This window comes from Salvelinus sp. IW2-2015, unplaced genomic scaffold, assembly GCF_002910315.2.
Source record: "Salvelinus sp. IW2-2015 unplaced genomic scaffold, ASM291031v2 Un_scaffold4246, whole genome shotgun sequence".
NCBI lineage: Eukaryota > Metazoa > Chordata > Actinopteri > Salmoniformes > Salmonidae > Salvelinus > Salvelinus sp. IW2-2015.
This window is the reverse complement of record NW_019945517.1, coordinates 2,781-16,745: the sequence shown is the minus strand read 5'-3', so window position 1 is coordinate 16,745 and position 13,965 is coordinate 2,781. Positions and strand designations below refer to the sequence as shown.

At 47.0% G+C, this 13,965-nt stretch overlaps 1 protein-coding gene across 1 annotated transcript; it reads right to left on the bottom strand.

Annotated features, from left to right (window-relative positions):
• Positions 1-2,468: 2,468 nt before the first annotated feature.
• On the bottom strand, positions 2,469-5,209 carry LOC112077066 (adenylate cyclase type 1-like). The gene is made up of 2 exons (XM_024143668.1): positions 4,579-5,209; positions 2,469-2,609 (listed from the first exon to the last, which is right to left on the bottom strand). Exons 1-2 carry the CDS (start codon positions 5,194-5,196, stop codon positions 2,508-2,510), a joined length of 720 nt encoding a protein of 239 aa, XP_023999436.1. The 5' UTR covers positions 5,197-5,209; the 3' UTR covers positions 2,469-2,507.
• Positions 5,210-13,965: the final 8,756 nt, after the last annotated feature.

The window sequence follows — 13,965 nt, the reverse complement described above, 5'->3', positions numbered from 1 at the left end:
AATGGAAGCGACCAATTTGAGATCAAGCTTTAACTGCCTGACTGTTGTTTGAGATGTTGCTTCAAATATCCACATCATTTTCCTCCCTCATGATGCATCTATTTGGTGAAGTGCTCACCAGTCCCTCCTAGAGCAAAGACACCCCACAACATGATGCTGCACCCCGCGTGGCTTCACGGTTGGGCATGGTGTTCTCGCTTGCAAGCATCCCCTTTCTCCTCAAACATAAACATGTATTATGGACAAACAGTTCTATTTTTTGATTTCAATCAGACCAGAGGACATTTCTCCAAAACTTGCACCTGTTTCCACCCAGCATCTTCACAAGGCCCTTTGCTGTGTTTGGGATTGATTTGCACTTTTCGCACCAAAGTACGTTCATCTCTAGGAGACAGAACGTGTCTCCTTCCTGAGCGGTATGACGGCTGCGTGGTCCGCATGGTGTTTATATACTTGCGTACTTGTTTGAACAGATGAATGTGGTACCTTCAGGCGTTTGAATTGTTCCCAAGGATGAACCAGACTTGTGGAGGTCTACAATTGTTTTTCTGAGGTCTTGGCTGATTTCTTTTGATTTTCCCATGATGTCAAGTTTGAAGGTAGGCCTTGAGATACATCCACAGGCACACCTCCAATTGATTCGAAGATGATGTCTGTTAGCCTTTCAGAAGCTTCTAAAGCCATGACATCATTTTCTGGAATTTACCTAGCTGTTTAAAGGCACAGTCAACTTAGTGTATGTAAACTGCACATACAGCACCAGTCAAAAGTTTGGACACATCTACTCATTAAAGGGTTTATCTATGTTTTTACTATTGTATACATTGTAGAATAATAGTGAAGACATCAAGACTATGAAATAACACATATGGAATCATGTTGTAACCAAAAAAGTGTTAAACAAATCAAAATATATTTTATATTTGAGATTCTTCAAAGTAGCCACCCTTTGCCTTGATGACAGCTTTGCACACGCTTGGCATTCTCTCAACCAGCTTAATGAGGTAGTCACCTGGAATGCATTTGAATTAAGGTGTGCCTTGTTAAAAGTTAATTTGTGGGTTTTCTTTCCTTCTTAATGCGTTTGAGTCAATCAGTTGTGTTGTGACAAGATAGGGGTGGTATACAGAAGACAGCCCTATTTGGAAAAAGACCAAGTTCATTTTATGGCAAGAGCAGCTCAAATAAGCAAAGAGAAACAACAGTCCATCATTATTTTAAGAAATGAAGGTCAGTCAATGCGGAACATTTCAAGAACATTTGAAGTTTCTTCAAGTGGAGTCACAAAAACCATCAAGCGCTATGATGAAACTGGCTCTCATGAGAACCGCCACAGGAAAGGAAGACCCAGAGTTACCTCTGCTGCAGAGGATACGTTCATTAGAGTTACCAGCCTCAGAAATAGCAGCCCAAATAAATGCTTCACAGATTTCAAGTAACAGATACATCAACTGCGTGAATCTGGCCTTCATGGTCGAATTGCTGCAAAGAAACCACTACTAAAGGACACCAATAAGAAGAGGAGACTTGCTTGGGCCAAGAAAAATGAGCAATGGACATTAGACCGGTGGAACCCTGTCCTTTGGTCTGATGAGTCCAGATTTGAGATTTTTGGTTCCAACCGCGGTGTCTTTGTGAGACGCAGAGTAGGTGAACGGATGATCTCCGCATGTATGGTTCCCACTGTGAAGCATGGAGGTGGAGGTGTGATGGTGTGGGGGTGCTTTGCTAATGACACTGTCTGTGATTTATTTGGAATTCAAGGCACACTTAACCAGCATGGCTACCACAGCATTCTGCATCAATACGCCATACCATCTGGTTTGCGCTTAGTGGGACTATCATTTCTTTTTCAACAGGACAATGACCCAAAACACACCTCCAGGCTGTGTATGGGCTATTTTGACCAAGGAGAGTGATGGAGTGCTGCATCAGAGGACCTAGCCTCAACCCAATTGAGATGGTTTGGGATGAGTTGGAAAAGCAGCCATCAAGTGCTCAGCATATGTGGGAACTCCTTCAAGACTGTTGGAAAAGCATTCCTCATGAAGCTGGTTGAGAGAATGCCAAGCGTGTGCAAAGCTGTCATCAAGGCAAAGGTTGGCTACTTTGAAGAATCCAAAATATATTTAGATTTTTTTAACACTTTTATGGTTACTACATGATTCCATATGTGTTATTTCATAGTCCTGATGTCTTCCCTATTACTCTACAATGTAGAAAGTTGTAAAAATAAAGAAAAACCCTTGAATGTAGGTGTGTCCAGACTTATGACTGGTACTGTATGTAATATGTATTGACTTTTGTGTGTCTGCATGCACGTGTGTGTGCCTGTGTGTGTGTGTGTGTGTGTGTGTGTGTGTGTGGTGTGTGTGTGTGTGTGTGTGTGTGTGTGTGTGTGTGTGTGTTGTGTGTGTGTGTGTGTGTGTGTGTGTGTGTGTGTGTGTGTGTGTCTCACCTGCTTCTCATTCTCATCCTCTAGTCGTAGCCTTTCCTCTATGCAGCTCCTAGCCTGCAGAAAGACCTTCCTTTGAGCAGCGCTCAGTCAGCACCCTGACAAAGACTCCAGACAGGTTGACACTGGTGAACAGTACAGCGTTGGGCACCAGCTGCAGATCACACGGGACAAGAACAATGTATACAGTCAGTGTTGTTGTGTGTTGTGTGTGGAGGGGGGGTTGACACAGAGAGAGAGAGAGTGGGGGGGGGGGGTGAGGTGTCAAGGAAGGATTGGTTTCATTTTTACCATAGAAACCTCTGATTATTGCTAAAGTACTAAATGACAACACACAGAGGCAACAGGAATTACAAAATAAACCATTGAAGTTATCTTATACAATAGACCATAAATGTAGACCACAAAGAGGAGGAGGCGGAGAGATAGGGAGAGAGAGCAGATGGAGAAGGCTATTTATTATTGATACTTGGTTATTTATTCTGTGTGTGTAGTTAATGTGATGACTGAACTCTGGTAACCTTAAAACACCAGGCCATTTTCAAAGGGTAAAGGTTGATTGATATAGAACACCCACCCAATACCCAATATTAAAAAACCCAATATTAAATATACCCGATATTAAATATCCAAATTAAATATACCCAATATTAAATATACCCAATTTTAAATATACCCAATATTAAATATACCCGATACTAAATATACCTAAATATAAAATATACCCAATATTAATGATACCTATTACTAAAATGCCCGATAATAAATATACCTGATAACTAACTATACCCAATACTAAAGATACCCGATTCTAACTACACCTAATACTAAAGATACCCGATACTAACTATACCAATACTAAAGATACCCGATACTAACTATACCCAATACTAAAGAGTAGCCGATACTAACTATTACCCCAATACTAAAGATACCCGATACTAACTATACCCAATACTAAAGATACCCGATTAGTACACCCATACCCAATACTAAAAGATACCCGATACTAACTATACCCAATACTAAATATACCCAATGCTAAATATACCCAATATTAAATATATGGATTTAGTAGGAAGACTTTGAAGGATTTTGTTTGTTCATTCTTTCTTTTTTATCACTTAATCTGCTTCTATTGTTTCTTTATCTTATTCCGTTTTTTCTCTTTCATTCGTCCATTCTTTGTCAATACCTTTCTTTCTTTACTTCAGTTCCTGCTTCCTTCCTTTCTTCCTTTCATAAAACACTGTAACTGCTAATGTAAACTAATTTGATTCTAAAGTCAACATGCTTATTCAAACCACTTGACATAAACCACTTCATATTGATCGGAGAGCATATTGTGTATAGCTAAGGTCCTTCTGTAACCTATATCACCATGACAGGTATTGGACATTTGAATGACAGAATGGTTGGTGTTCAGTTGAATGGAGTTATGAATGGCATTCACATTGGCTTATAGAGTAATTCGTTGTTGTGGTGGTGTTGGCGCAAGTTGTTGTTGTTGTTGTATTTCTGTTGTATAATAATGGTGGATTTGTGTTTTCAGTGGGTATACCAAAACATCATGGTTTATAATCTATCATTTCTATATGGATGGTTTATTTTGGAAAGTGGATTAAATTGTGTGTGTGTGTGTGTGTGCCTGCGTGCGTCTGTGTGTGTGTGTATTATGTTTTGTTAGATGATTTGTACGTGAAAAGCTCAGCATGCACTACGCTCTTCGTTTCAGCACCACCGCGAGTGGACAGCGTCTGTTGCGTGTGGTTCAATGGTCGGAGGTTTGTTTCGCTGGAAAGCCAAAGTGGACCAGGGGAAAGTTTGATACAAAACCTCTCTCACCACCAGGGTCGACAACCACCAACACACCACTTATAACAACAGCAGTGCAGCACTAGCCTATCGATAGACACTGATATTAAATAGAAAATGGAGGGAAATGCACAACTAGTCACACTGAAACAAAGCATAGGCTATAACAGTAAAAACAGGGGACCTAAAAAGAAGGCTGGTTAGTTAAGGCTTAGGTCGTTAGAGCTCGTTCCAAATGACAGACTAGCTGACTAACCGGGGATTCTAAATGAGAATCTGAGCGGGAGTACCGAGGGTGCAGGACTTACCGGTCTCCAGAGCTTGTGTTTTCTGGCCGTGACTGATGTCGCCGTGACGATGAAGTGGGAAACGGCCACCATCATACCAAACAGCACCGCGAGCAGCGTCCGCACCGGGAGCAGCACGTATGCCACGAGAGTGACCAGCATGAGCTGCCAAACGCCTTGCTCCGGTGCGGGGGGATTCCCCACGCCGGCGGCGCCAAGCGCGAGGGGGAACGGGCAGCAGAGTAGCGCGAAGGTGAAGCTGAAAAGCAGCGCGAGCTTGGCGATCTGCTGCAGCTGCGTCACTTGCAGGTACTTGACGTTGGTGACTATAAAGAGAGAGACGAACACTACGCTGTGCACCGGGTGAGAGCCCTTGGACACCGTGAGCCGGGGACCGGACAGAAGCTCCATCAGCGCGAGCGACGAGGCGGCCACGATGAGCACCGCGAGGGCTTTGAGCGTCGCCGTCTGCTCCAGCTTCAGGTTGTAGTTTTGGAAGAGCGTCTCGAGCTCTTTGCTGTCGAACTCGTCCTCGCACGCGACGGCAGCGATGGTTGTACCGGTGGCGGCCGGACAGTGACCCTCCTTCCGGGTCTGGACTCTTTCAAACGGAATTTCCTCCATGTTCGGGCCATTCATAAAGCGGGCTCGGCGCGCGCCCCCAGACTTGGCGTCGGTCCCTCTCCTTTCATGAATTAAACGGGAGCTGCTGGCAGCCCGTGCATCCTAGATTTCAGCGGCTTGAGCTGGAGATGAAGGGGGGTGGAGTGTCCGCAGCAGTGACAGTAGAGCTCGCGACTTTAATATCCTCACTCCACCCGCTGCTATCCACAGGTTGACTGTTTCGTCGTCAGAAAAGTAGCCTGAACCAATGTGCCACACAGGAGCGCATCTCTCTCTCCCCTTCGCTCACTCTCTGTCTCTCTCTCTCTTTCGCGCTCTGGCGGCAGACCACCAGCAGCGCTGTCTCTGCTCAGCCCCAGACAAATGTAATGTTGAGGTACTGGAGAGGTGAGGAGGATCCCACAGAGCAAAAGCAGTATATGTTTCTAAAACCATGCCACTCCATTTAATATGATATGTTATGTTAGGTTAGGTTACATAATTGGCCTACCAATGTTATAGTGTCATACAATATAATACGAATTGGAACACATAAAGTATGTTATGAATTACAATTCGTACAATATATTACAAATTTGTATTACATATGATATGTCACTAACGTTAGCTAGGCTACAGGTTAAGGTTAGGGTTAGGAGTTAGTTTAAAGGTTTAAGGTTAGCGGTAGGGGAAGGGTTAACTAGCATGCTAAGTGGCTAAAAAGTAGTAAGTAGTTAGCTAAAATGCTAAAGTTGTCCATGATGAGATTCGAACACACAACATTTGAGTTAATTTTTGCATCTACTGTCTTATCGAACGTAATACATCATACTAAACAGGTCAAATAATGTAACTTAACGTAATGTAACATTTCATACTAAATGGAGTGGCATGGATTTTAGTAACATATAATACATTTTGCCCTGAGACCCGGCTGGGTTGGATCATGCTTGCAGTGCATCATTCCAAACAATACAGGTCTCCCTAAGATAAGAACATCTTTCTGTCAAGTCAAAACCAAGGGCTGCTTTCATTTGACAAACACATCTCGAGCTGCTCTATTTTTCCCCCCAAAAAAGAGAGCTGTCTTTCCTCTACATCCCCCTACACAAACACAGACAAATTCACTCTACACACATGTACGCACGCACGCACGCACAGACACACACATACACACAAACACACAGAGAGAGAGACAGAGAGAGAGACCAAAACAAGCCAGTGATTCCCAAGATCTACTGACTGCTGTATTTCCAGACTATTAATAGCATGCGCCACCGGTGAGCATCACAGGTGATCTTTTAATAAAGCGCAACAACAACATCTGATTTCTACCGTTTCCTTATGTTTCAACCCCCTTGASTTCCTCATGACACAAACCGTCACCGTTATCTAACAGTCTCTCAGCAGGTGTTAGGAATTATCCGGTGTATTCATCTATTCTCACGCATCTGAAGAATGAATTCAATATTGCCGTGAGCTAAGTGGATTTTGACGTGTGTACATATGCGGTGAAGTCGCACCGAGATCTCTAGTCATAAGATGGCTTTGATATTAATCAGCTGGCCTTCACTTTTAATTGGACAAGGTGGGGAATAATACTTCTCTCCCTCTCGCTCTTTCTCCCTCCCCTCTCTGTGTGTGTCTCTCCCTCTGTGGTGTTTGTGTGTGCATGCGTGTGTGTCTCTCCCTCTGTGGTGTGTGTGTGTGTGTGTGTGGTGTGTGTGGTGCATGCGTGTGTGTCTCTCCCTCTGTGGTGTGTTTGTGTGTGCATGCGTGTGTGTCTCTCCTCTGTGTGTTGGGTGTGTGTGTGTGTGGTGTGTGTGTGTGTGTGTGTGTGTGTGTGTGTGTGTGTGTGTGTGTGTGTGTGTGTGTGTGTGTGTGATGCGTGTGTGTTCTCCCTCTGTGGTGTTTGTGTGTGCATGCGTGTGTGTCTCTCCTCTGTGGTGTGTGTGTGTGCATGCGTGTGTGTGTGTCTCTCCCTCTGTGTGTTTGTGTGTGCATGTGTGTGTGTCTTTCCCTCTGTGGTGTGTGTGTGCATGCGTGTGTGTGTGTCTCCCTCTGTGGTGTGGTGTGTGCATGCGTGTGTGTCTCTCTCTCTTGTGGTGTGTGTGCATGCGTGTGTGTCTCTCTCTCTCTGTGGTGTTTGTGTGTGCATGCGTGTGTGTGCTCTCTCTCTGTGGTTTTGTGTGTGCATGCGTGGTGTGTCTCCCTCTGTGGTGTGGTGTGTGTGCATGCGTGTGTGTGTGTGTGTGTCTCCTCTGTGGTGTGTGTGTGTGCATGCGGTGTGTCTCTCTCTGTGGTGTGTGTGTGTGTGTGTGTGCATGCGTGTGTGTCTCTCTCTCTCTGTGGTGTTTGTGTGTGCATGCGTGTGTGTCTCTCTCTGTGGTGTTTGTGTGTGCATGCGTGTGTGTTCTCCCTCTGTGGTGTGGTGTGTGTGTGTGGTGTGCATGCGTGTGTGTCTCTCCTCTGTGGTGTTGTTGTGTGCATGCGTGTGTGTTCTCCCTCTGTGGTGTGTGTGTGTGCATGCGTGTGTGTGTGTCTCTCCCTCTGTGGTGTTTGTGTGTGCATGTGGTGTGTGTCTCTCCCTCTGTGGTGTGTGTGTGTGTCATGGGTTGTTCTCTCTTGTGGTGTTGTGTGTGTGTTGTGTGTGCATGCGTGTTGTCTCTCTCTGTGGGTGTTGTGTGTGTCATGTGTGTGTGTCTCTCCTCTGTGGTGTGTGTGTGTGCATGCGTGTGTGTTCTCTCTTCTGTGGTGTGTGGTGTGCATGCGTGTGTGTCTCTCCTCGTGGTTATGTGTGTGTGCATGTGTGTGTGTGTGTCTCCTCCTCTGTGTGGTTTTGTGTTGCATGCGTGTGTGTCTCTCCCTCTGTGGTGTGTGTGTGTGTTGTGTGTGCATGCGTGTGGTGTTCTCTCCTCTGTGGTGTGTGTGTGTGTGTGGTTGTGCATGCGCGTGGTCTCTCCCTTTGTGGTGTGTGTGTGTGTGCATGCGTGTGTGTCTCTGGTGGTGTGTGTATGTGTGCATGCGTGTGTGTCTCTGTGGTGTGGTGTGTGTGTGTGGTGCATGTGTGTGTGTCTCTGTGGTGTTTGTGTGTGCATGCATTGTCTCTGTGGTGTGTGTGTGTGCATGCGTGTGTGTCTCTGTGGTGTTGTGTGTGAATGCGTGTGTGTCTCTGTGGTGTGTGTGTGTTATGCGTGTGTGTGTGGTCTCTGTGGTGGTGTGTGTGCATGTGGTGTGGTTCTGTGGTGTGTGTGTGTGTGTGTGTGTTTTGTGCATGCGTGTGTGTCGCTGTGGTGTGTGTGTGATGCTGTGTGTTTCTGTGGTGTGGGTGTGTGTGTGTGCATGCGTGTGTGTCTCCTCTCTGCTGTGTGGTGTGTGTGTGCATGCGTGTGTGTCTCTGTGGTGTGTGTTTGTGTGTGTGCATGTGTGTGTGTGTGTGTCTCTCTCTCTGTGGTGTGTGTGTGTGCATGCGTGTGTCTCTCTCGCTCTGTGGTGTGTGTGCATGCGTGTGTGTCAAAAAGTCTACAATAAATCAATTAGAAGCACAAAAGGAGGAAGAGGCACTGCAATCCATAGAAATTCATGCAAATTAGAGGAAGGCACACAAGTCTGTTAAATAACAGATCACTGCAAACTCAAAATAAGTAATTAACCCACAGAAAAGGGTCTGGTCTCCAATTGGGGAGGAAACAAGAGAGGGTAACATGGGACATGTGTGTGTGTATGTGTTTGCGTGAATTGTGTGTGTTATTCATCTTGATTAAAACTAGTGAATATGCAAAGTAGCCTATATCACTCAAAGAAGCAGTATATACTGTAAATGAATTAAACACCATGCAAGCACATGGGCAGCAGGTAGCCTAGTGGTTAGAGTGTTGGGACAGTAAACAAATCCAGAGCTGACAAGGTGAAAAATCTGCCCATGTGCTCTTGAGCAAAGCACTTAACCCTAATTGCTGATGATTGCTGCTCATAATGGCTGACCCTGGTCATGACCCCACTCTCAGAGGGTGTCTCAGGGGAGTTGGGAGTTGGGTCAAAAGTAGTGCGCTTTGTAGGGAATAGGGTGCCATTTGGGATGTAGTCTAGGTCTAAGGAAGGCAGAAGATATGCACTTAACCATCCACTATAAGGTCTGGAGTTACACATCTAAGAAGTTAGTCCTGATGTCTTGAAGGAGACAAAAGCTATTTTAACAATTTACATGGCTTTGCTTTTCTATGGCTTCAACAAGCCCATTAAAACACAGCCCAATCCTAGAATAGAGGAGGAGATGGATGGAGCTGGTATAGAGACAGAAGGGAGGGCTAGAATACGAGGACGGCGATGGCATGGACGCTGGGTTGTAGAGACAGGAAAGGGCAGGGCCTAGAATAGAGGAGGGATGGATGAGCTGGTGTAGAGACGAAGGAGGGCTGGAAAAGAGGAGGGAATGGATGGAGCTGGTATAGAGACAGAAGGGAGGCTGAAATAGAGGAGGGGATGGATGGAGCTGGTTTAGAGACAGAAGGGAAGGCTGGATTAGAGGAGGGGGTGGATGGAGCAGTGTAGAGACAGAAGGGAGGGCTGGAATAGAGAAGGGGATGGATGGAGCTGGTATAGAGACATAAGGAAGGCTGGAATGGAGGGGGGGTGGATGGAGCTGGTGTAGAGACGAAGGGAGGGGCTGGAATAGAGGAGGGGATGGATGGAGCTGGAGATGAGACAGAAGGGAGGGCTAGAATAGAGGAGGGGATGGATGGAGCTGGTGTAGAGACAGAAGGGAGGGGGCTGGAATAGAGGAGGGGATGGATGGAGCTGGTATAGAGACCAAAGGGAGGGCTGGAACAGAGGAGGTGGATGGAGCTGGTAATTAGAGACAGAAGGGAGGGCTGGAATAGAGGAGGGGATGGATGGAGCTGGTGTAAGAGACAGAGAGGGAGGCTGGAATAGAGAGAGGGATGGATGGAGCTGGTATAGAGACAGAAGGGAGGGCTGGAACAAGGAGGGGATGGATGGAGCTGGTATAGAGACAGAAGGGAGGGCTGGAAGAGGAGGATGGAATGAGAGCTGGTATAGAGACGAAGAGGAGGGCTGAATAGAGGAGGAATGGATGGAGCTGGTTTAGAGACAGAAGGGAGGGCTGGAATAGAGGAGGGGATGGATGACCAGTGTAGAGACAGAAGGGAGGGGCTGGAATAGAGGAGGGATGGATGGAGCTGGTTATAGAGACAGAAGGAAGGGCTGGATGAATGGATGGAGGGATGGATGGAGCTTGGAATGAGAACAGAAGAGGGCTGGAATAGAGGAGGGGATGGATGGAGCTGGTGTAGAGACAGAAGGGAGGGCTGGAATAGAGGAGGGATGGATGGAGCTTGGTTAGAGACAGAAGGGAGGGCTGAAATGAGGAGGGATGGATGGAGCTGGTTAGAACAGAAGGAGGGCTAGAATGAGGAGGGATGGATGGAGCTTGTGTAGAGACAGAAGGTGGGCTAGAATAAGGAGGGGATGGGATGGAGCTGTGTAGAGACAGAAGGGAGGGCTAGAATAGAGGAGGGGATGGATGGAGCTGGTCTAGAGACAGAAGGGAGGCTGGAAATAGAGGAGGGGATGGATGGAGCTGGTGTAGAGACAGAGAGGGAGGGCTGGAATTAGAGGAGGGGATGGATGGAGCTGGTATAGAGACAGAAGGGAGGGCTGAATTGAGGAGGGGATGGATGGAGCGCGGTAAGAGATTAAGGAGGGCTGAATTGAGGAGGGGATGGATGAGCTTGTATAGTAGACAGAAGGGAGGCTAGAATAGAGGAGGATGGATGGAGCTGGTGTAGAGACAGAAGGGGGGGCTGAATAGAGGAGGAGTGGATGGAGCTAGTATAGAGACAGAAGGGAGGGCTAGAATAGAGGAGGATGGATGGCTGAGCTGGTTGTAGAGACAGAAGGGAGGGCTTGAATCAGGAGGGTGGATGGAGCTGGCTGTAGAGACAGAAGGGAGGGCTGGAATTGAGGAGGGGATGGATGGAGCTTGATAGAGAGACAGAAGGAGGGCTGGAATAGAGGAGGGGATGGATGGAGCTGGTATAGAGACAGAAGGGAGGGCTGAATAGAGGGAGGGGATGGATGGAGCTGGTATAGAGACAGAAGGAGGGCTGGAATTGAGGAGGGGATGGATGGAGCTTGTATAGAGACAGAGGAGGGCTGGAAATAGAGGAGGGGATGGATGGAGCTGGTATGTATAGAGACAGAAGGGAGGCTGGAATAGAGGAGGGGATGGATGACTGGTATAGAGACAGAAGGGAGGCTGGAATAGAGGAGGGGATGGATGGAGCTGGTATAGAGACCAGAAGGGGAGGTGCGAATAGAGGAGGGGATGAGACTGGTGTAGAGACAGAAGGGAGGGCTGGATGAAGACGGAGGGCATGGATGGAGGCTGTGTAGAGACAGAAGGGAGGGCTGGAATAGAGGAGGGATGGATGGAGCTGGTATAGAGACAGAGGGAGGGCTGGAATAGAGGAGGGTGGATGGAGCTGGTATAGAGACAGAAAAGGGCTGGAATAGAGAGAGGGGATGGAGCTGGGTATAGAGACAAAGGGAGCTGAAAGAGAGGATGGATGGAGCTGGTATAGAGACAGAAGAGGGCTGGAATAGAGGAGGGATGGATGGAGCTGTGTAGAGACAAAGGGAGCTGGAACAGAGGAGGGATGGATGGAGCTTGTTAGAGACAGAAGAGGGCTGGAAATGAGGGGGATGGATGAGCTGGTATAGAGAACGAAGAGGGCGGAATGGAGGGGTGTGAGCTGTGTTAGAAAGAGCCTGGAATTAGAGATGAGGGAGGATGGAGCTGGAGATGAAAGCAAGGAGGCTGAATAAGGAGGATGATGAGCTGTGTAGAGACAGAAGGAGGGCTGGAATAGAGAGGGAAATGGGATGAGCTAGGTAGACAGACAGAAGGAGCTGCGAATAGAGGAGGGATGGATGGAGCTGTTACAGAACAGAAGGGAGGGCTGAACAGAGGAGGGGATGGATGGAGCTGGTTTAGAGACAGAAGGAGGGCTGAATAGAGGAGGGGATGGATGATTGGTTAGAGACAGCAAGAAGGGCTGGATAGAGAGGATGGATGGAGCCTGGTATAAGACAGAAAGGAGGGCTGGAATAGAGGAGGGGCGAATGATAGCGCTTATGAGAACGCGAAGGAGGGCTGAATGAAGGAGAGGAGATCGGCATGGACGCTGTTAGAGACAGAAGCGCCGAGGCTGGATTAAGAGAGGATGGATGGATTGGATCGTAGAGACAGAAGGGAGGGCTGGAATAGAGGAGGGGATTGATGGAGCTGGTATAGAGACAGAAGGGAGGGCTGGAATAGAGGAGGGGATTGATGGAGCTGGTATAGAGACAGAAGGGAGGGCTGGAAGAGGGAGAGGAGAGGGATAATCAGCTAATCTTGTTGGGGTAGCGGGTGGAGGGGGTACTGAGAGGACCCAGGAGAAAGGTTTACACCCCAGTCACACACAGTCAAGGCCAGACAACATATACCACCACAGCTACAGCAGCATCTCCTCTAGACACCGTTTCTCTCCGTCCTCTCATTGGCCTATTCCTTGCTTTACGTTCTGTCTATTTCTTGCCTTACGTTACACGCTCACACACACACACACGCATACTGAATGACATCTCAGGTTTTTGGACTATCCTTTCCTCACAGACAGAACGCTTGACAATCCCCCATTTCCATGGCAACAGAGGTGGTGAGGGCCAAAGTGACGATGTGATGAGGTGCTCCCCAATCACCATGGGTGTGTCCCAAATCGTACCCTATTTCCCACATAGTGTACTACTAATGACCAGGGCTTATACGGCTCTGGTCAAAAGTAGTGCACTAATTAGGGAATAGAGTGCCATTATGGATGAAGGCCATCCCTCACTGTCTGCCACTTACTGGCACTGTGTGTGTCCCAAATGGACTCTGGTCAAAAGTAGTGCACTGTGCCATTTAAAACACAACCGAGATGAATAGGGTAAAGTTGATGTATCTGAGCTGTCTGTAGCTCAGTGGCTCTGACACACCAACCGCCTTGCTGCCTTGCCCTGGGATCTCCCTGTGCTTTTGTGCTCAGTGACATTTGACTAAATTGATGGTCTGACATGGAGGAAAGGGTGGCACAGTTGAAAGATTAACCTCGTACACACACACACACACACACACACACACACACACACACACACACACACACACATTTGTTTTACTATACTTGTGGGGACACATCAGGTGATTCCCATTCAAAATCATATTTTCCCTAACCTCTAACCTTACAAATTAATCTAACCCTAACCTTAACCTCAAACCCATAACCTTAAACCTAACCCCTAACTACTAACCCTTAACCCTAACCCTAATTCTAACCCTAATTGTAACCCTAAACCTAACCCCTAAGCCTAAAATAGCCTTTTTCCTGGTTGGGACCGGCAAAATGTCCCCACTTGTCCTAATTTTCCTTGTTTTACTATCCTTGTGAGGACTTCTGGGCTCGGTTGCAGAGAACATCTAAAGTGTTTCCCTTAAGGATTTCCCTTAAGGAATCATTTCCCCTCACCTGAGGGAATTGTTTAAGGATGTTGCATTGAGCCCCTCAAGCGTTTTCCTTAGGTAAGGGCATACTTAAGGTGTTTTACTGTAGTTTGAAGGCATGCATGGCAGAAAGAGTATCTGGTTACCATGGAGACGACCTGATTCACTGACTGAATGTCTCATCAAAGAGATATCAATTATTTTGGGAGATCACAAAATAGAACTACATTCAAGATAGGATAAACAAATTGATTCAGAAGATA

Coding starts and splice junctions, on each gene's coding strand:
- LOC112077066 (XM_024143668.1), bottom strand. CDS start 5,196: ATGAATGGCCCGAACATGGAGGAAATTCCGTTTGAAAGAGTCCAGACC. Junction 2,610..4,578: donor AACACAAGCTCTGGAGACCG/GTAAGTCCTGCA, acceptor TGTGATCTGCAG/CTGGTGCCCAACGCTGTACT.